Raw genomic sequence first — 23,891 nt, 5'->3', positions numbered from 1 at the left:
AAAATAATAAAAAAAAGTTCTTTTAGAAAAGAAAAAAATAAGGTTAATCTAAGGGAAATAACTCTCACTGTATTACTATACAAATCTCTCAATAATGTAAACGTTAGTTCCCTTTTTCGATATAAAAAAAGAATTAATTACCAATAAATAATTGAATATTTTTTAAAATTAAATTATGTTTTGTTAGGTACAATACATAATTGTTTAAAGTTTCAACTTGATCTGAGAATGGGTGTGGTAGAAATAATGTGAAAAAAGATCTAAGGGAACGAAACACTTAATATTTAGCCTTATCTGTGAATACTGAAGAATCAATTTCCTCTGTTGGTATCAAACAAAATAATTAATTACCAGTAATTAATTCAGTTATCTTTTTTTTTTCTTTCTTAAATTGGATTCATGTCATGTCTATGCCAATGAATAATTGTGCAAACTTTCAACTTGATTTGAGAATGAGTTGACAGAAATAACGTATACAAACTTTTATCAGACAGACATTCAGACAGACAAAGTTGGCAAAAGCTTTGTAAAAAAAAAAGCATGGAAACGAAGGTAAGATGCCACAAATTAAATATTTATAACTATGCTTTCAATTAGGATTTGCTGGAAACATTTTAAGCAAAGTTATCTTCTCTTTATTTAGAGTTTGGCATTGAGATCGAGACCAATAGTTATTGAAGGCCTTAACACAGACGTGCAACGTCACCATTTGCGGGCAGTTTAGACCTGGCAACGGGATTATTGGTCTAAACTGCCCACAGGTTCTGACGTTGCAGGTCAGTGTTGAGGCCTTCTATACGGAGTGGTCTCGTTGAAATCCGGTTTACTTAATACAAGCGATAAAATACAGTGACATAGAAGACAAAGCGATGTGGAGACGATTTTATGTAACCAAAAAGAAAAGTATAGGACTATGGTACAATCGTCAATACGCAGAACAAAATACTAACTACTATTGTACCCAAAAGTAAAGTATAGGACTATGGTACAATCGTCAAGACGCAGAACAAAATACTAACTATTAGGCCTATTGTAAAATATCCTAAAGATTTCATGGACGCAATCTCTTATCACTATCTGGACTATCTATACTATAAAGTAGAAAGTAAGGCGTATGTATGTATGTATGTAAGGAATAGAAATAAAAGCCGCTTGATCAATCTTAATAATTGGCATAAATGTTCCTTGTGTACTAACTTAGACCGTAGTGTATGTATTGTAGCCCTAAAACAAACCTAAGACCCTCAAAAAAAAGTTGACCGACTCTATTAAAGCTATAGTATTATATGGATCTAGGCTTTGTTTACAATGTTGACATGAGAAAAGATCGAAATGGTTTAGATATAGATCTAATTTTAAGAACTACAGTTTGCACATATAGTTCTTCACTTTGACACACGAAAATACAAAATATAGTCTATTAACCTTCAAATTTGTGTTTCAAAAGCATTTTTACATAAATTCGTTTCCATATATCTGCGAATTCAGACGTCCTGACTTACTTATATATGGCTCCTTTTGTCTCGAAAGGCAATGGATGCGCCCAAGTGAGTCACTGGTTTTGGCTTAATCTTGAGACGGGGCAGAATCTGGTGTGGCTAATCAAGCCGATTCTAGAATGGCAGACTTTGCCACAATTCGTACATTTGTATGCCTCTGATTTAGGGCTAGCAGACAGGGCAGCTTTCTTTTTTTCCCTCTTGATTAAAGCCGCTTCATTTCTTTTGTTCTCAGCAAGGGTTGTCCCAGCACGCACAGTCTGTCTCCATGCACTCCGGTCTTTGGCTATGTTTTCCCACATACTTTCACTAATGCCTGAGGCTCTCATGTCTCGCTTGCAGACATCTCTATATGTTAGTCTTGGGCGGCCCTTGGGTCTGACTCCTTCCACAAGCTCAGCATATAAGATATCTTTCGGGATTCTACCATCTGGCATGCGGGTGACATGTCCGAGCCAGCGTAATCTCCTTTGTGTCAGGAGAGCATACATGCTGTTCATATTGGCCAGTCTCAAAACTTCCTGATTGGAGACATGGTCCCTCCAAGAGATGCCCATTATGCGTCTCAGGCAGCGCAAGTGGAAACTATTCAATCTGTGCTCTTGGTACATGTATGTTGACCAGCTTTCACTGCCATAAAGGAGAGTGCTCACAACACAGGCGTTGTAGACTAGGATTTTGGTCGCTGTGGTCAATTTACCATTTTCCCAGACGCGCTTGGAGAGTTTTGCCAATGCTGTGGTAGCTTTTCCTATCCTTTTTGTCAGCTCGATGTCTAAGTCTAGGTTACTGACAATCATTGAACCCAAGTAGGTAAATTCCTGCACCACTGAAACGGTGTGGTTCCCAATTTGTATTATAGGTATTTCTGCAACGTCTTGTGCCAGGATTTCGGTCTTGGAGAGACTTATAGTAAGGCTAAACTCTTGACAAGCAGCTGCTAAGGCGTTCACTAGCTTCTGTAGACCTCCTTGTGAGTGAGATACGAGTGCCGCGTCATCGGCAAACAGCAGCTCCCTTATCAAGATACGACGCCTTTTCGTTTTGGCTTTAAGACGTGCCAGGTTAAAGAGCCTTCCATCGGATCTGCTATGGATGTATATTCCGTCTTCCAGGGATTTAAAAGCACTGGATAGTACGACTGAGAAGAAGATGCCAAATAGTGTAGGGGCCAGTACACATCCTTGTTTTACACCGCTCTTAATGGAGAATGGCCTGGAGGAAGAACTTTCAAACTGAACGGTGCCCTGCATATTTTCGTGAAAAGCTGACACTAGTTTTCTTAACTTATTTGGACAGCCGATTCTCTCTAGTACAGCAAACAGACCGCTTCTGCTAACAAGGTCAAAGGCCTTGGTCAAATCAATAAAAGCTATGAAGAGGGGCTGCTTTTGTTCTCTGCTCTTCTCCTGTAGCTGCCGCAGAGAGAAAATCATATCTGTTGTAGATCTTCCTGCCCTAAAGCCACACTGCGACTCTGGATAAACACGATCTGCCAGGATCTGTAATCGCTTTAGTAACACTCTAGCAAAAGCCTTTCCGACTATGCTAAGCAGTGAGATGCCTCTGTAATTGTTACAATCAGAGCGGTCGCCTTTATTTTTATAAATTGTAACAATGTTGGAGTCTTTCAATTCCTGGGGGACCATTATTTGTTCCCAGCACAAGCTTAGCAGTTCATGGAGTGGTTTGATTAGGGCATGTTTTCCAGCCTGAATTACTTCAGCAGGAATGCCATCTCCTCCGGGTGTTTTCCCATGTGCAAGCATGTCAATGGCAATGCTCAGCTCCTTTACTGAGGGCGTTTCGTCTAATTCCGTCAAAACTGGAAGTGATGGGAAGTTGGAAACAGCATTTGGTGAGATGGCGTTTTCAATCTGGTAGAGTTCTGCATAGTGTTCTACCCATCGTTCCATTTGCAGCGCACGATCGCTGATGATTGAGCCATCTTTTGACTTGAGCGGAGCACACTTGCTGGTGTGAGGTCCAAAGGCTTTTCTCATGCCCTCATATAATCCTCTTATGTTACCACAGTCGGCACAAGATTGAATATCTTCGCATAGCTCCTGCCAGTATTTGTTAGCACATTGTCTCGCTACTCTTTGGGCATTGTTACGTGCAGCTCTGAGCCTTTTTAAGTTGCTTGGGGTGGGATCCTTCTTGTAGATTAGCATGGCTGCTCTCTTGTTCGTAGTGGCAGTTTCCATTTCTGGTAGACTAGCTTCAAACCAGTCTTCGCTTTTCTTGGTTTTGTTTCCAAAGACCAGTGATGATGTTTGGTAGATTGTATCACGCATAAACGTCCAGCTTTTTTCTACCTCAGTCACAGAGAAGTTTTTAAAAGCTTCCTCTAATTTGTTCTCAAATTCTGTGCAAAGATCAGGATTTTTTGTGCTAGTAGTATTCAGGCGTGATTTTCTTTTTCCCTGTGAAGTGTGGATCTTAGTTGGCAGCAGTCTTGTCCGGCATGACACTAAAGTATGATCAGTATCACAATCCGCGCTTTGGTAGCTACGTGTCAGCAGTATATTTCCAATGTCCTTTTTTCGTGTCAGTATCATATCCAGCTGGTGCCAGTGCCCAGACCTAGGGTGCCTCCATGAGACACAGTGCTGTGGTTTTGTTCTGAAGTATGTGTTGGTAATGCAGAGCTTATGGTATGTGCAGAATTCAAGCAGTCTTTGTCCGTTCTCATTCATCTTTCCGATTCCAAAAAGCCCAAGACAGTCTGGCCAGGTAGTGTGATCTGATCCTACTCTGGCATTGAAGTCACCTAGAAGGATCATATGTTCTTTTTGAGGAATGTTTACAATGGCTTCTTTGAGGTCTTCATAGAACTTGTCTTTGTCCTCCTGAGGCGAGCATAGTGTGGGGGCATAGGCACTAATTAGAGTGACTTTTCCAGATGCTGTCATCATACTTATGCTTAGTAGCCGTTCCGAGCCACCAACTGGAGGGACTATCATGGGAAGAAGACTGTTCTTGACAGCAAAGCCCACACCATGTATTCGAGTCTCATCCTGTGCTTTCCCTTTCCAAAAGAAAGTGTAGTCAGTCTCGCGGAGCATGCCGTTTTCGGCCAGTCGGGTTTCTTGCAGGGCTGCAATGTCAATATGTAGCCTTTTTAGCTCGTTGTTTATAACTGCCGTCTTCCTTGCATCGTCGATCTGCCTTAGATCATCAGTGAGACCAGGACACATTGTCCTGACATTCCAAGTGGCCAGTCGCATGACAGGGATTTTCTTTTTCAGTTTAATTTTTCTTCTTTTGTTGCTTGGTGCAAGTTTCCAGCCTACTTGTCGTTTTAAACTAAGCTCTAAGCACCCATTAGAGCAGGCAGGCTGTGGCGGATCAGCACCTAACTGACTGGGGGCTGCCCAGGTTGAGGCGGGCGGTAGCTGATCAGTGAGGCGCGAAGACCTCTCCCACCGTCAGAGACAACCCGTGGCGTCCATACATTACGCCAATCAAGTTGGACTTATAACCCGTAACTGTTGTCTCCCGTGTTGTTTTAGCAGCTTTGCAGCAGCACCAGAGTTTCCTCTCCGGGGCGCATTCCTGGGCCTTGGATAAAGGGGTCATGGGTGGCCCATGCGTCATGATCCCTCTCTCGACCTTGCTGATGTGATCCAAAGGAACGCATCGCATTACATTTGGCACCAACTCAGTTGCAGAAGCTGCCGGAGGGAATTTCATAGCTGATACTCCCAACACCTAAGGGGCTTCACTCCTGATTTCTCCTCGAGGTTGTCTCCTGAAGCCTCAGTACCGCAAGGCAGCGGGGGTTTGAAGTCAGAGTACCCCTCTCCTAGATGAACTGCCTTACTAGGCTGACGAGCTCCATCTGCCCGAAGCTCCCGGTTTTGTGGCGCCAGGTATCCGCCTTCACCCCTTCACCTGTTAGTAAGAGCAGTTTCGCCGGGCTTAATATCTAAGCCACACGAGCAGGCCAGGTGCTGGACTTAGTTGTCAGAGGCTATTTGAGACGCATGCCATTAGGAGTACTTTATAGACAATGGGAGCTTAACCCCATTGACACCCATGGCCATGACAACCTTTGAAACCTGACTTACTTATAATACCATTCATTTAACCCGTTTTAATTGTACTTTATATCCTATTCATCTATCGCTCCTTTCATTTTTAATAGATATGAATGTATAGGCAACGGGTAAACCCATTTTCGCAAAACTAATTTTATTCTCGTAGCGAAAGAGATAAACTTGAAAGGACCATTAGCTAAGTTTAACATACATCTAAATCCAATCCACTAGATTAGTAATACACAAACTAAGACCCGCAAGCCGCGGGTAATGTCAGGCTAGTTGGCAACAAAGTAATAATAACATTTTGTGTTATATGAGAAACACTTTTACATTTTATTTCACAGTGCTATAATGTCCAACAACCTTTAACAATACCTTACTTATTAACACTTCCGGTATGCTGCACACCAGAAACACCCAAATGACTAGCTGGCTATCGGCCGTAGAATCTTCATGTAAATTATCCATTATTGATATTAATGTGTTGATAATATTGCTTGGATGATTGATACAGACAACATATACTTGATGAGATTAGTGTGTGAATGACCTATGTTTTTGATATTATTGATATGCTGATGATCTGTCACTGATAAAATCGTAATAATGGCCTATATTTAATATTGACGTGAGGCTTATTGTATTCACGAGAGGGCCACGAGCTGTTATTTGAACAGGAAACATAAACACGGGAGAGAGAAAGACGAGTTATCGACCTTTTTTTTTCTTCATCGATACATGCCGCGCTTCGCATGACTAGTCTCATTTTAACCAGGAACTGCTACCCCCCCCCCCCCCCCCACCCCAGGAAGAGGTTACACAATTCTACTGATACAACGATGCGGGGGAGTAGGCTGGGGGGTATTGCAAAGTATTGCAACCACTTCACTTTGTGTCTGGGTAAGTACCACATGAAATACGCAAGAGGCAAAGGTCGACTCCAGACATATCGGTAGAATTCATTTCGTCAACATCTGAGATTGCGATGATTGCGACAGTGGACTTGCGTGGCGGGTACAGGTACATAAAATAATGATTGCGACAGTGGACTTGCGTGGCGGGTACAGGTACATAAAATAATGATTGCGACAGTGGACTTGCGTGGCGGGTACAGGTACATAAAATAATGATTGCGACAGTGGACTTGCGTGGCGGGTACAGGTACATAAAATAATGATTGCGACAGTGGACTTGCGTGGCGGGTACAGGTACATAAAATAATGATTGCGACAGTGGACTTGCGTGGCGGGTACAGGTACATAAAATAATGATTGCGACAGTGGACTTGCGTGGCGGGTACAGGTACATAAAATAATGATTGCGACAGTGGACTTGCGTGGCGGGTACAGGTACATAAAATATTTCTTGCTATAACCGTTATTTGTTTAAAGAAATAATGTAATGATACTATAAAGCTCCCCTTTAATAAATTAGATAATTGCTTCATCCACATCTGATAGCCAATCAGATAGAACGAGAAAGTAATTAAAAAAAAAAGCCATTGAAAAACAGAAGCGTTTTGTTTTTTCTTTAAATCAAGTCTTCTCGCTAACCAGTGCATCAATAAAATATCAAAGCTCCATTTTTTTTGGGTTCTCCAAGAATCTACCGAAATTCTGAACGTGAAAATAAAAAATGCACGCTCTCAGTGGAACAGATTGTCCAAGGTAAAAAAAAAAGACAATGAAAAAACAAAACTAAAAAAAAAACAAAAACAGACATCAACACGCTAATGACAATGATAAAAAAAAATTCTCTTCAGTCATAAATTTCGGGGGGAAAAAATTCAATTTTTCTTTTAATTTCTGGTGAAAAAAAATATTTTTATAAATTGCGCAAAAACTGGAAATCGTTAGAAAATGTCACGAATAAAAAACAACAACAGGCTGTGGCGTTGCTAGCCTTAGGCAAATATTGCTACATAATAGAACTAGACGTTTTGAAGTGCTTTTACTTTTCTGCACTGTTTTCAATTTAAAACGAGGCTATCAAAATGTTCTAAGATTATAGTGAATTGTAGATTAACTGTAACTAGTGAGCTATTTAGCTCTTTATAAAAATATTAGCTTTGTATGCTGTAAGAAAATAGAAACTTCAGTGGTTTTATTATTTTGGATCTAAACTTATTCAAAACAATGCTAGGTGGATTTCAGAACATTTAGATCTACCATCTCTGATCTAAGAAATAATGTGATGAATGAAGTAAAAAAAAAAGGTTCCCCTTCAGACCTTGCGATCTGTTTCTTCGGCCAACAGGTAACAAGTCATGTGGCCAGCCAACCGTCTTTTCTTTCCCCAACTAAAGTTATTAGAGTTGGGTTGGACTCAGTCTAGCGCGTTAAACGCAAGACCAGGCAGCCATTAAAAAATAAAGTTTCGTAAATATATTGGAATATGAAGACTATTACTTATTATTGAATACATTGTTTCCCCAACTATGTTCTGCGGAATCCCAGTGTTCCGCGAGGCATGAATTTGTATTCCACGAACTACTGGAATAATTGACCAGTAGGTCACTATTTTAATTAATCTATATAAAAAGTAGCAAAGTGTTCCGCTAATTACTCAGAATGTGCGAAGTGTTCCGTTACGGAAAAAGTTTGGGAACACAAAGGTTTAATCCATATTAGTACTATTTATGCCTTGTCTCTAGCCTAAAGGTCTCAGACGATATCTTACAGTTTATGGAACATAAAAAGTATTTTCTATAATGTTATGCCACAGAGATCCATACAATCTATCGCTAGTTGTTACAGCCTCGGTGAAGAGAGACAACTCCTAAATGTCCACACATTTATCCGGCAATAACGACCAAGGTCTCCGCTTTCATTTCTTTGAGCAAACTTCAGTGACCCACTTCCCCACACGCTTTTGTCAATGTCAGATATTATTGACCTAAATTTGGTTTCACCCTGAGAGCCTTGAGCCATTAAAAATGCGAATTTCTTTTTGTTTCGTTTTTTTTTCCCCTGAAAGTATTCCAAGTTTTTAGAAGACTAGTACGAGAAGAATGAATCAATACCCACGTTCTGTATGTTGGCCCCTCCCACCCCCCATCTACACCCACCCTCCATAATTTATTGGTACTGTAATCGTTTTACTCTGATGTCGGGCGATAATCTTGTATCTTTATCTTCATGATAATATATTATCTCTATCGTCGTGATAATCGAGTAAATCTATCTGCAAAATGGTCAATTATTTCTGTCAAAATGTCAACAACATCACGTGTCTAGAGCACGTTCTGCCAGCGCATGCCAAGTTAATGTAACATAATGTACCATAATAAACTACCACATACTACATCATAGTCTTCTAGGCGTAATGCAATGCTACTGAGAACAACAGTTATGTAAATTTCCCACACCAATTTTTGTTTAAAAAAAATCTTAAGTTTCCAAGTATCAACACAGGGGACCTCCATTATATACACTGTAACTGAGTACAGTTTGACGATGGTTTGATAATATTTAGGAACAATGACTCTTTTCAATTTTTTTATAGAAATTCGAGATTATAATTGACTTGTTAGCTTGTTAGAGTGTTTGATAAAAAAAAAAACGAACTGTCGTAAAAATGTTTGTAAAATGCTTTACGTTTCGGATGTTCCTTCAGAGTTGAAGATAATTTACTTCCTAGTCCAAACATCCCGCAGGACGACGGGGGATGGGAGCGGGCAGGCCTTGTACCCGGGACCATCGATAAGTCCGAACGACAGTCCAGGGTGCAAACCGCACTACCTGTCAGCCATCGCAACAAATATTATTCCCAAAGTTCAGTCTCCTGTGAAGTTGATATTGTACATTGTAAACATTCTGACTACGCTCTCGGAAGTCTTCACAATGTTTCGTGTCATCATTTAGTGAAACGAAAGACTTGAACTTATGTCGCCCACATAGCAGTTTCCCGCTCTTCACTTCGCCGATGTGTCCAAGGAAACGGCGAGTACCCGATACAGTTTGGGATCAGTAGTTTCTCAGGTTTTTCCGGGATGTAGGCTTGTGTGCTGTAAGCTCCTGATTTTTCCCCATGGTTGACTTCCGAAGCCGTTCTCATATTTGGGTATAGCCGCAGGGCAAGAAAGGTTTGGATTCAATTTAAAATGAAAAAAACAACTGTGTTAGATTCTTATCTTATCTTATAAAATACAGACGTTACTTCAAAAGAGAAGATGATTACGTCCTACGCGTGATGCATTTAGTCATGCATAAAAACTAATGACTTAAACTCTGCCAAGTCACTGGTTTTCCTGGCTAGCTCAGGCAACCCATTCCATGCTCTAATAGCACTAGGGAAGAAGGAGTATTTGTACAAATTTGTCCTAGCATATGGGACGAGAAGTGTGCATTTATCTTTGTGTCTTTCAGAGTATTTTATTAAATTTTGTTTTTGTATTTGAAGATTATGGTTCAGTGTTTTATGTATGATTGCTACTTTACTTTTGAGTCTTCTGTCCTGAAGGCTTTCTAAATTTAGTGATTTTACTAAAGGTGTTACTCTGGTCAAATGTAAATATTCGTTTTTTATGAATCTCACTGCTCTATTTTGTGTCTGTTCCAGTTTCTTAATGTTTTCTTGAGTTGAGGGGGGTCCCAAACGGAGGATGCATATTCTATTATTGGCCTAACCAAGGTTAAATAACATTTTAGTTTTATTTTCTTATTTGATTTATAGAAATTTCTTTTAATAAATCACAATGCTTTGTTTGATTTTTTTTTATAGTTTCATCAATATGTGGATTCCATGACAGTTTTTCATTTATTATAACACCTAGGTATTTTGCGTTTTTAGTCTGTGTTACTGGTTTGCCATGAATAAGATCAGTGGAATTAATTTGTTTTAGTTTTTTTGTTTCTCTTAACAACTGACATTTTCCTAGGTGGAAAGACATGCTCCCATTTCTTGTCTTTTTATGTAACTAAAACAAACCTTTTCAGGTTTCAAGCCCTCTTAATATTTTCTACACATAAATAAATTGGAAACTCTGTGAAAATGATCAACTTTGTTGCTAAGCAATCATTTTCACACACACACAAAGTATAAAAATGTTACGTAAGATATGGAAAGTCCCCGAAAGAGCCATCTTACAAAGTACAGCACCAGACTTATGAAACGGAGGAGGACTAAAAATCTGTGATGGTTTTGACCAACTTTTGCTAATTCCCTATGAAGAAAAAAAGTTACCACAAAATATGAGACTGAACGAGTTCTCTCCCCAGCATATATTACAAAGAAAGTGATTGGGTGAAAGATAAATCTAGAAGTAATTTTAATAGACTGACTGAAATAGTCAGGGGAAATAACGCACATTTAACTTTTGGTAGTCTGACCAAAAAAAAAAATAAAAAAAAACTCCCTTGCCTTGTTTTCATAATATAAGGATAACAAAAAAACAACAACTGTGTAGAATGATTGTCAGCTTTAATTCAATATTAGAGCTACACAAGCTGGACAGCTAGATAAATAAATCTAAATCTATTTCTTAAGATATGAGACCCTAACCCTATCCGTATCATTTATATCCTAGTAATTTGTTAAGTTAATTTAATAGTGTTTTATAGAATGCTAAATGTGAATAATATTTTACCTTCCCATCATTCTACATTCGTATCATTTTACATTAGCATCATTCTACATTCGCTTCATTCTACATTCGCATCATTCTACATTCGCACCATTATACATTCGCCCCGTTCTACAATTCGCACCGTTCTACATTCGCACCATTTTACATTCGCATCATTCTACATCCGCACCGTTCTACATTCGCATCATTCTACATTCGCATTATTCTACATTCGCATTATTCTACATTCGCATCATTCTACATTCGCATCAGCGTGCAAGCGAGAGATTGTTTAGAGATTTTCAGGAGTCCGACCACTACTCAAAAACACAATGGACCTCATTCACCAATCGTAAATAAACACAATTAGCCACGTCATAATATTGATAAAAAAATGAAAAAATACGTATCACGTGACAACCTTTATTGATTACATAATTTGTATAGAAGATATATAGAATCACGTGGCTAAATGTTGTTTGTTTACGATTGGTGAATGACGTCCATTGACTTTTTCCTATTTTATCTCTATTCTATCCCTAAACTCGATATAATATGTTTTATATCCCAGAAATCTTTGCCTTTCCAATAGTCAAGAAGCATATTTCTTTGTGGAACTTTTTCGTTGACAATGTCTAAAACTTGTTTTCTCTTATATTTAAGTCAACATGTTATCTTCTCAGTTGAAGGTACAGGTATCTATATTTTCTCCATTTCCCATTCAGTCTTTTAATCTGATCTAATTATAACGAATCAGCTGACGTCAAACTTGGATGGGAATAAAGAATAACTATGTGGTCGCACTTGTGCTATTGCAGGCCTAGGTTTTGTTTTTGTTAATTAGTTGCAATTGTTCTATGCCCTTTGTTACAGATTCGTCATTGTTCTATGTGTTTTGTTACATAGTCGTCATTGTTCTATGTGTTTTGTTACATAGTCATCATTGTTCTATGTGTTTTGTTACAGTGTCGTCATTGTTCTATGTGTTTTGTTACATAGTCGTCATTGTTCTATGTGTTTTGTTACATAGTCGTCATTGTTCTATGTGTTTTGTTACAGTGTCGTCATTGTTCTATGTGTTTTGTAACATAGTCATTGTTCTATGTGTTTTGTTACATAGTCATCATTGTTCTATGTGTTTTGTTACATAGTCGTCATTGTTCTATGTGTTTTGTTACAATGTCGTCATTGTTCTATGTGTTTTTTTACATAGTCGTCATTGTTCTATGTGTTTTGTTACAATGTCGTCATTGTTCTATGTGTTTTGTTACAATGTCGTCATTGTTCTATGTGTTTTTTTACATAGTCGTCATTGTTCTATGTGTTTTGTTACAATGTCGTCATTGTTCTATGTGTTTTGTTACATAGTCGTCATTGTTCTATGTGTTTTGTTACATTGTCGTCATTGTTCTATGTTTTGTTTTGTTCTTCATGTTTCGGATATTTTATCCTAGCCCAAACCTCCCGCAGGACGACAGAACATAGCGCAGTCTTCCTATTTTTTTCTGTTTTATTTTCTGTTTTGGTTCTTACTAACACTTACTTTAGTATATGTGTTTCGTTACTTTATCTCACTTTTTATATTCTGTGTTTTGGTTCTTAGTCTTATTTCTCCTATTCTGTGTTTTGGTTCTTAGTCTTATTTCTCCTATTCTGTGTTTTGGTTCTTAGTCTTATTTCTCCTATTCTGTGTTTTGGTTCTTAGTCTTATTTCTCCTATTCTGTGTTTTGGTTCTTAGTCTTATTTCTCCTATTCTGTGTTTTGGTTCTTAGTCTTATTTCTCCTATTCTGTGTTTTGGTTCTTAGTCTTATTTCTCCTATTCTGTGTTTTGGTTCTTAGTCTTATTTCTCCTATTCTGTGTTTTAGTTCTTAGTCTTACTTTTCTATCCAATGAGCTAAATTACAGAGTCACACTTGTTCTATTCCATAGATTTCTTTGCCTACCTATGTCTGTGTTTCTTCCAGCTCTAGCTACCAGATCTCATCTGTTCCACCACATATTCTAGTAACCACTATCTCAACAACTTCACCAAATTCCACTCACACTCTCCAGTCTGGGTTTATCAGGAAGCTGTATCACTCCCCAGCGGCTCTGGGGGGGTAAGTCTAACTAATGTGGTTTTGTATTTGGAGATGTGTCTCCCTCACCCCCCCCCCCCCCCCCCAAAGGTTTTCCCTTTTTACTCCCTGGCCGCGACATTCTCCCCTAAGGCACCCTCTTCCCATTTCACCTCCCTCTTCATTACAAGTTGGACCTCACTCCAGAAGATCTAGTTCCTCGCCCTCCAACGTGCCCTAAATCAGTTAATCTGACAAAGATTTAACATGCTTCCTTCGTCTACGTAGCCATGCCATTTACTGATTTACTGACCCTTTTAATAATCGTTAGTTGGCTGGACCCGCGCTTAACTGTACTGTGGTCAGTTTCAGGCCCATCTCTTTCTCTCTTTCCAGTCACGAGAGTGAAATGTAGGAGGGAGCGGTCAATAAAAAAGTCGACTCTTCTAAAGAACCGCCGTCCCCGTGATTCTAAGTCAATCATAAAGCAAGTCACGAGTTCAAACAGCTACGGGTTAGGGTTAGAGTAGCAAGCAAACTCAGGTCAGCCCATTCAAATAGTTTAAGCCTCCCTAAGAGGACATAACTTCGTCAGAACGTCAGTGTATAAATCGAAGTCTTGCAAACCTTCAGGTTTGTATTTAAAAGAAGAAAGTCTAGGTATAACATAGTCCCAAATTATCTAACTTGATTTGGCTATTTCCCAATATTATAATGTTATGTCTCTATGATTTTCTAACGAAAAAATATCTCGATCTATCAATACTATTACATATGACGTAGGTTATGTCTCAACTGTTAAGAAAAACACTTTGTACCATTTGTAGTTTAAATAGTAAAGCAGTTGCCAAATAGGCGTAAAGTGTTTATTTTTTATAAAGTATCTACTTTAACCCGAATTTACATATTTTTAGAGTTTTTAAATTGCCATTATTATTAATAATAATACTTCTTTTTGCATAAAGCTAGACTTAATTCCCAATATATACATAAATAAATTATTAGCATGTTATGTTATCTAGGATGTAATAAGTTCCATAACTGCGGATTCCGAGACATAAAAGTCGAATTTAAAAAAAAAATAATTTAAATACATTTTTACTTAGAACATGCAAAACCTCATCGTAGATTAACTTTTACTAGTTCCAATACAGAAATCAATAATAGACAATTTTCCCCCATTAGATTCAGTATACAATAATTGTCGTACTTCTTTTTGTTACCAGAGAGGCCTATAGATAAATGAAAGTGATGGGAATGAATGTTACACTAAATATAAATATAATGCCCTTTAAATTTTGATGTTTACTAATGTGTGGCCCCTTGAGTTGAGTACTTGCTAGTTCTTGTATCGCAATACCCTTTTGTAAATGGTACTCAAAATCGATCACCAGCGTGTGGCAAAATATGTAGGTCGCAGCTTGGGCTGCGTAGCCACGGGAAATATTGCATCCCTCATTAATCTTCGGACTCAAAAGACAAGCCTTATTATATGTTTTATAACTAGATTTGTTTTTTTGTTACCCTCAGACTACAGGAGGTAGGCATCATATTCTTAAACCTGGGTCTACGGGTGACTCACTAAGGTACTACATAGATGTAGACATATTTATTAAAAATTACCTGAATGGTTAGTATAATAATTAATATGAATAAGTACTGCTATTGATCTATCGTATGTTGATCTACTGTCGGTCTGTTGATCTACTGTCGGTCTGTTGATCTCTCCGTTACTACAAATAGATGTCTAGATATCTGGCTCAAGTGTTTGTTGTTTGTTGCCCAGTCTCTACGGCACTAGTGTTAAACAGAACGCCAAAGAGACAACTCATAGATCTATCAGTTGTTGTGAAATATGTTGAGAATACTATTAATTGTATCAGACTTATTAACTCTTTCTCTCCGTAATTATTTACCACATTCTGGTGGAATCAACGCTGGTATCGTCAGTTAGGAGAGAAAGAGTTAAATCACGATCATCTACCAAAGTACCTGCAATCTAGAAGGTAAAAAACACAACAACAAAATCCACACCAACACTTACCCCAGGTAATCCAACTAATTAAAGGTACATGGTAATCGCCACACTGATAAGACTTTCACTCCCTGGTCAGTGATAAGACACTCACTCCCTGGTCATCCTGACGGCAAGATGCCACACAACGAAAGGACACACTATCTCAATCAGCTATGTTCCAACTCCACATGTCGTCAGATAAGAGGAAACCCCGCCCGCGAGTGTCAACTCTCTCTCTCTCTCTCTCTCTTTCTTTCTCTCTCTATCTCTCTTCCTTCATATTTCCACCCTGTCTTTCTCTCACCTCACCCACCCCCACAGCCCTCCCGCTTAGGACGCTGCCAACGCGCGACTGCTAGTGCCAGAGACAAATCTCTAAGCTCAGCAAGGTGGGGAGAGGTGCGGTGGTAAAGGGGGGGGGGCGGGGAAAGAGTTGTTGAAACGGAGTTAAGACTCAACTTGTGGTAAATTGCGGTAAATACAGCGAGCACTGTTAAACAGCGGGTAGGTAGATAACAGAGAGATGCTGGCCGAAATAGCGTGTGCTTTAAGTGTTTTCAAATTCCTCATTGATTTTATATAGGTTAGTGCAACAGTAAACGTCCTTTCTAGGAAGGCGTTCAGGGTTTAATGGTATGTGGTTTCACCGTGTTTGTTTCCTGAATTTGAGGACTTAAGGTCAAAATCCGTGCAGACCTTTGGATTCACATTTAAAGTTTTAGAAAGATCCCAAATCCATGTGGCTCTGAAAATTCCATGAGGTTTATTTGAGACTTAAAAAGGCAAGGACGTTAACTCTGCTCTACTTGCTCTGAATATCTTAAGAATCTTCTATTAAATCATTTTGTACTATAAATGAAATAGTTTAAACAACGAACTATTTACCCAAGTGCACATTTCGTTAAGCCTATTTAAATATCAAGAGAACATTTTATTTTTAAAAAAAATTAAAATTACAACAGCCCACCAGACAGCCGTCAATTTCTGACGAGTTTTTTTTATTATCTAGGAATCTCTCCAAATCAACTTCAAGAAGTTCAAATCGCTATCATGAATTAAAAAAAAAAATTCCCCTGTCAGACCTTGTGGTCTATAGGGCAGATGATGGAAAGGTCATATGTTTCTGTGGCCTACGGTTAACGAGGACGTCATGTGGCCAGCACAAAGACCAGCCGCTTTTACTTTTCCCCAACTAATGTCAGGTACTTATTAGAGCAGGGTGGACTCAGAGGTGCCCAAAGATTCCAAAATTAAAATTTTAGGTCTTCACTAGGATTCGAACACAGGACCCCGGTTGAGAAACCAAGCGCTTTGCTACTCGGCTCTCCCTAACAGGAATATTAAGAGTAAACAATGTTTTCGTAAAGTTCCCCTTCCAGACCTTCTTGTCTATAGGGCAGATGATGTAAAGGTCATCTGATTCTGTGGCCTACTGTTAACAAGGGTGTCAGGTGGCCAGCACAACGACCAACCGCCTTTACTTTTCCCCAACTAATGTCAGGTACCTATAAGAGTAGCGTGGACTCAGAGGCGCCCGAAGAATCCGAAATTAAAAATCCCAGTCTTCACAAGGATTCGAATCCCGGACCCCAGTTCGGTAGCCAGGCGCTTTACCGCTCAGCCACCGCGCCTTCAAGGTTATCTTGGTGAAACAGATTCTAACGACTCGTGTGAGCTCAGGGAATCAGTCACACAACAGAACGAGGGCAGCGCAACGTTTAGAGCAAGAGGACAACATCAAGACATCATGACATCATGACATCATGGTTTGTGTAGCCAGCACGTTGTATAAAGACACACGCAATTTTAGACCCAGGCGTCTTACACTTCATTGCCTCTTATTGGCCACATCCAGGAACTTAGTCTAATAAACCCCGGAACAAACTCTTCCTGCGTTCCTCTTTTTATCCCCCTTCCTCAACTCATTCCCCCCCCCCCCAAAAAAAAAAATTTCCCTCCTCTTTGAGTTCAAAGAATATAACTGATTCAAGCGTCCTCTACTGATCGTCTTCGGCTTGACCTGTTCAGATATTGACCAGCCGTTGTCCATAAGCATTCACACTGGGACCTTGGAGGTTATTTTTTCTTCAATCCATGCGGAATAACTCTTATGCAAGGTTACTCATGAAAACAACGTTTTGGCACCTGGAGCCAAACTCATAGGATTTTCTCTCTCTATCTCACTTTCTCTTTCTCTTCTTTCTCTTTTGTCTCTTTCTCTCTTCCTCCCAACTCCCACTCAAGTCCGTGTCTCCAAGAACAGTGGCATGGTTAAACGTGCTTAAGTCTGCTAGTCCCTCACTTTCATTTTTCAAACCTTCTCTTTAAAAAAAAAACCAACTCTTTCCAGTATTTTTTTCTTTTAAATCCGATGGCCAGATTTTTCTAAAAGAAAAAAAGGGAAAAATCAAGACCTTGTTTTTTTTTCTCTGTCTAAAAATGTAAATTAAAACAGTTCAGACTTCAGATCCTAGTCGATAGACATCTAAAAAAAATCATTTCAATACAGTTATTATGACTTTTATCTTACAATTTTAAACATTTTCATTTATTTTGCCACTTGACTTCCAGTTCAGTTCCACTTCTTGTTTTTTCTTCCATTTTGTTTTTCACATTCTAATTTGTTTTTTAAATTACTTTTTTGAAAACAAAATCTAATTGAGTGCTTGTTCATGTCTTCTTTAATTTCCTTTCTTTCTTTTTTTTTTTTTTCGTCTTTTCCATTCTCTATTTTCTCTCATTTTCCACCACCCCACCACCCCCCCAAAAAAAAGTTTCCCGCAATTTGTTAAGTTTCTTCGCAATATACGCTGTTAATGAAGTGTGCTAAATGGCTCTTTCGACTGGCCTTGACCTTCTCGCCCGGGACGATTTGCAGCGGCTGAATTATTCTTTCACATTCCGACACAAAAAACCGCGTGGGCTTATGGGCTTTAAATTATCATCGATCGTCAGATCTGTATGTACTCACAGGCACTCTGGCCGCAAGTCAAGGGAACCTGGCGCTTTAGTGGAGGTTTTCATCATAAACTAAACAATGTCAAGAACTCTCTTTTACAAGATAAGCGCATTTCAGGGCATTTAAAGAATGTTTGTGTGTGTGAAATAAGGAAAGTCTTGGGCCAGATTTTAGTAAAAAAGGTCTCTGAGCAGGATTTTTTTTGTAGGATCCTACATTTTTTCGAAAGCTTTATTATAAATGCTTGCTTTCTTACTTACACTTAGATCCACCCACACCGTTTGGCACATTGGGCGGCAAGCTGTCTCCACAAAGATCTGTCAGTGGCAATGTCTGAAGCCTCTTCCGATCTGGTGTCCTCTGCGCTGAGGTCCTCCATGAAAGTGTGGCCTCAAGTTATATGAGGACGTCCTTGTTCCTCGTATTGGCTTCCATGTCATCGCAAATCTTGGTACGCGTAATTCATTTTGTCCCGCAAACCTCAAGCGACGCTTTGTCACCTCACTAAATGCACTTTAACAAAAATAAATCTAAAAACAATGTTCTTTAAATCTTACGAAAAAAAGTTGAGTACTTGCAAAATCTCATTTCAAAACACTCTCCAGCTCTTTGGTGTAAACTTCACATCAAATGTTTGATTGAAACTGTTAGGAACGTAACTTTGGTTTTCTTTTGTTTTTTTATTTACTGCACACATTGTAAGACCGATTCCTTCAGGATAATAAAGGTTTTATAATAATAAATAGCATAAATAAATAATAAATAATAGCAATTATATATAAAACACTGAACCATAATCTTCAAAAAAAAAATAATTTTATAAAATACTCAGAAAAACACAAAGATTAAGGTACATTCCTCGTTCCATATGCTAGGACAAATTTGTACAAATACTCCTTCTTCCCTAGTGCTATTAGAGCATGGAATGGGTTGCCTGAGCCAGCCATGAAAACCAGTGACTTGGCAGAATTTAAATCAATGGTTAATATGCATGACTAAATGCATGACGCGTAGGACGTAATCATCTTCTTTTTTGAAGTAACGTCTGTATTATATAATATAATATATAGATAACAATTCTACTACTACACATTTTTATATCAATATAATGGCCACATGCTTATATGCTTGCAAATCCTGAACGCTGACTGCAGATCTCTAGAAGAGGATCCTAGCAATGGAACTTAGAAAGATCCCAGATGTCACTTACAAAGACCGCATCACCAATGAAGAGATAAGAAACAGGATTAATACAGGAATCGGGCCCCACCTGCTATTCACTGTCAAAATCATATACTCAAACTCTATGGCCACATCACAAGGTCCTCGGGGATCGCAAAGACCTTCCTTCAGGGGACAGTACCAGGAAGAAGAAGAAGAAGACAGAGGAAGCGATGGGAAGACAATATCAAAGTATGGACAAGCCAGTCAGTGAATGAAATTCTATCCAAGGCTAAAAATAGAGAGGAATGGAAGAACACGATGACAGATCTTGTATGGTACCCAACGGTCCAACAGACTATGGGAAAGGTGAAGGTGAAGGTGATTATCATTATTATTATTTACTTCTATTTAATAAGCACATTTTGAAAGTTTAAAAAAATACACTATAGAATTTCTGAAGACCCCAATTAAGGGTCAGGCCCTGAGCAGCCGCACAGAATCCAGTGTCGTAAATCCGTCCCTGAAAAAGAGTTTTTAAAATTCTATCTTTTATTACTGAGCCATAATGTACATGCATGTTGAAATAAGACAAACTTTTATTACTGAGCCATAATGTACATGCATGTTGAAATAAGACAAACTTTTATTACTTAGCCATAATGTACATGCATGTTGAAATAAGACAAACTTTTATTACTTAGCCATAATGTACATGCCTGTTGAAATAAGACAAACTTTTATTACTTAGCCATAATGTACAAGCATATTGAAATAAGACAAACTTTTATTACTGAGCCATAATGTACAAGCATATTGAAATAAAACAAATATTTATATTTTTTTCAGTTATTAATTTGAAACAAATATTGTAATTGATTTTGTAAGTCCAAGATCACGAATAAAATGAACTGTACTAAAACAGTAACCCTGGCCTGGGGAGTATTGGGTGAGAAAAGCTAATCTACAGTTATATTTATTATTCAACTAATATTGTCTTGTTTGTAATTATTCGAAGCTAGCTAAATGTTGCTTTGTGTCACGTGGTGTAAGTGTCAAGGTCGCCACAGAAATGTAAACAGATCAGTTTGTTTTTTTACCGAGCTTCTATCATTTCTCTCCGTCCGTCTGTCTGACACTTTGCACTATTGTACATTGTCAATGACAACATATGGATCAAGACAAAATTGAACAATCAGTTAATCAATTAGTCGTAATTAATGAAGTTTGTTTCATGTGGAAATGTACCAAAACAGAGGCGGGCGGGCGACCCGTGACACCCCGAGACAAACAAGCCCAGACGGCGAAAACCAATCAATAGACATATAAAACCTTTTATTTTAATAAATACTTGAATAGCTCAGTGGCAAAACAAGCCGGCCTTCCATCATAGAGACTCGATAAACGAAGCTTTGAATAAACTATTTTTGTTATATTTAAGATGTTACACTTTGACTTTTAATAGCTTCAAGTTTCTACACAAAGGCTCTAATAACGTTAGTGGATATAATTGGTTCCCGGTAACATAAAATTAAAGAAATACATTTGGATACTGGTTCATCAAAGTTAACTTCTAAAATACACAAATGTATTAACCACCAGAAACCCCTTGAAACCCCCAGAGACCCTCCAGAAACCCCCCAGAAACCCCCAGAAACCAGAATGACATATTGAGATAGAAGAACTCAAATTGAAGTTATGTCTAGAAAGACTAATGTTATTTCACATGTCTGCTGTTTTACAGCAACACTGGTACTAGCTGAATCTCTACTCCCTTACCTGAAACGACGATGCGAAAATAAAGTTTTAGTGAACAACAAGCGAAATAGAAAAAAAAAGCTTAAAAAAATAAATTTAAGATTATCTAAGGGGAAAAACTCCATATTTATAGCAATATATGTAAATAATTTAATATTTTTTTCCCCATTTTCAATGTTAAACAAAAACAATTAATAACCTTTTTTTTAAAATTGATTCATGTGTTGTTATCGACAATGAATAATTGTGCAAAGTTTCAAATTGATCCGAGAATAAGCATTGGGAGAAATAACGTGTTCAACATTTTATCCAACAGACAGAGTTGATATAAGGTTTGTAACAAAACAGTTCTTGATCTACATGTCAACGCTGATTGTTAAGTGGTATTTACAAATGAGTAATTTTAAAATTAAATATAGTAACACTATTACAAAGCCGGTAAAATCGTATTCAATAAACAGCAGGTCGCTTTGTAAAACGGAATATTTAATATCGTAAACTTAAATCGTATGAAAATATTCACACATTATGTATCGATAGGAAGAACAATTAACAACTTTCCAGGAATTTTCACTTTTACTGCTTTTCATACTCCGCGACCAAAGAAAACATCTAGAAATCTCTGGATAAAGCAAGATCATATTTAGTCCTAGACCGCACTAAATAAAGAGAGACAGTGGCCAAGAAAGCTATAGACAGTGAGAAAACCTGGGCCTCAGCTCTGGAAGAAAAGAGTGCCATGCGAAAAATGGCCGGTTTCTCTACTAGCAAAGTGAAAGCCAAATTAACCTGCGATAGGCTACCTGTGAATGGGAGTGTCTCTCCAAAATAGGGCTTCACAGTCACATGAAAAAGTGTTCGCGATGAACCAGAGTCGTTCTACAACTGAAGGAGGCCAACAATTTAACCAACCTTTGGTCTTTAGGATCAATTTTTAGCATTACGCAAGCTATCGTTGAACTCTAGAACAAAGTGTTGGTTAAAACATTTCATTAGTATTGGCAACCATTGACCAGTATTATCATGTTACATGTATATCATATATACTTTATAGCTGGCGAGATGACTTTAGATCGCCCACTTCTATATTACTCTACTATATCGAAGAACGAAATGAAGCTCTTCACCATTGACGCAGACTGCAATTTAATCTTTATGGCACTGTCTTAAAATATTTAATAGTTTGCAATAGCAATGATGTAGATATAATTAAATCAATGTATTTAAAAAAAAACTGACTAGAAAATAGGATTTCCCAGAAAAAATAATTGAGCCATTACTTCGTAAAGAAATCTAAGTTTATATGTGTTTTTTTTTTTAGTGTAAGAGCGATCATAAATGCCAAAACAAGGCAGCGCATTCACTTCAGTGCGTTTAGCCGAGTACGGCCGCGAACACAAACTTGACACTAAATCGACTTATTGTTCTGTTACGCCTTAGGAAAACGTCTTCCGAAGCTTGAATTAAAAGTAATATATAAGTTAATTGGTGACTTGCTGTGCTTAGCGACAAGGAACTGGTGAATACAATTGATGGCCGCCGCGATGGTCTCCCTTTGGGAGTTTCTGCTAAGAACGTGGACCGGCTGTTTACCGTTGTCTGTGTTGATGAGTTGCTGGGGTCAAGGACACAGGAAGTTGAAGACAATACGTTATTTCTTTTCCTTGAAATGGTAATCTTTTGAAAAAAAAAGAAAGTCAGTTACTGTGTGAGATTAAAATATTGTCTCGAGTCTCGAGTCTAATAAAATTTACTGGAAGCCTCGCCTTTAGGTCAACCAAGTAAACATCAGGATACATTTATACAAAGACAGTTTCTAGTTTTATTGGTTTTACAATGTTACACTTTAGTTTTATTCTTTTAACAAAATAACAAATTTTGAGTCAAAATAGAATTAATCACTGTTAATTTCAATATTATTTGAATGATTTTCTTTTTCCAAGCTGTAAGGACATAGAAATCTCAGTGTCAAGATGGCGCCTGGTGGATATCTGTGAGGGCATAGAAATCCCAGTGTCAAGATGGCGCCTGGTGGATATCTGTGAGGGCATAGAAATCTCAGTGTCGAGATGTCGCCCTCTGGATATCTGTGAGGGCAAAGAAATCTCAGTGTCAACATGGCGCCTGGTGGATATCTGTGAGGGCAAAGAAATCTCAGTGTCAAGATGGCGCCTGGTGGATATCTGTGAGGGCAAAGAAATCTCAGTGTCAACATGGCGCCTGGTGGATATCTGTGAGGGCAAAGAAATCTCAGTGTCAACATGGCGCCTGGTGGATATCTGTAAGGGCATAGAAATCCCAGTGTCAAGATGGCGCCTGGTGGATATCTGTGAGGGCAAAGAAATCTCAGTGTCGAGATGTCGCCCTCTGGATATCTGTGAGGGCAAAGAAATCTCAGTGTCAACATGGCGCCTGGTGGATATCTGTGAGGGCATAGAAATCTCAGTGTCAAGATGGCGCCTGGTGGATATCTGTGAGGGCAAAGAAATCTCAGTGTCAACATGGCGCCTGGTGGATATCTGTGAGGGCAAAGAAATCTCAGTGTCGAGATGGCGCCTGGTGGATATCTGTGAGGGCAAAGAAATCTCAGTGTCAAGATGGCGCCTGGTGGATATCTGTGAGGGCAAAGAAATCTCAGTGTCAACATGGCGCCTGGTGGATATCTGTGAGGGCATAGAAATCTCAGTGTCAAGATGGCGCCTGGTGGATATCTGTGAGGGCATAGAAATCCCAGTGTCAAGATGGCGCCTGGTGGATATCTGTGAGGGCAAAGAAATCTCAGTGTCAACATAGCGCCTGGTGGATATCTGTGAGGGCATAGAAAT

The 23,891-nt window shown here is 38.6% G+C and overlaps 2 protein-coding genes across 3 annotated transcripts in view; one reads left to right on the top strand and one right to left on the bottom strand.

Annotated features, from left to right (window-relative positions):
- LOC106074426 (neuropeptide F receptor-like) overlaps positions 1-15,465 on the bottom strand; it is a 58,924-nt gene extending 43,459 nt beyond the window's left edge. The window contains exon 1 of one of the 2 annotated variants that reach the window (XM_056018151.1): positions 15,216-15,465. The gene's annotated coding sequence lies outside the window, so the exon portion shown is untranslated. The remainder of the gene's footprint in view (positions 1-15,215) is intronic. The other variant, XM_056018150.1, reaches the window with a different exon arrangement.
- Positions 11,780-23,859, top strand: LOC129926435 (uncharacterized). The gene is made up of 3 exons (XM_056030494.1): positions 11,780-11,800; positions 13,044-13,213; positions 23,010-23,859. Exons 1-3 carry the CDS (start codon positions 11,780-11,782, stop codon positions 23,857-23,859), a joined length of 1,041 nt encoding a protein of 346 aa, XP_055886469.1.
- Positions 23,860-23,891: the final 32 nt, after the last annotated feature.

The sequence above is a fragment of the Biomphalaria glabrata genome, chromosome 1 (assembly GCF_947242115.1).
Source record: "Biomphalaria glabrata chromosome 1, xgBioGlab47.1, whole genome shotgun sequence".
Taxonomy (NCBI): domain Eukaryota; kingdom Metazoa; phylum Mollusca; class Gastropoda; family Planorbidae; genus Biomphalaria; species Biomphalaria glabrata.
This window is presented reverse-complemented; position numbering and strand designations above follow the sequence as displayed.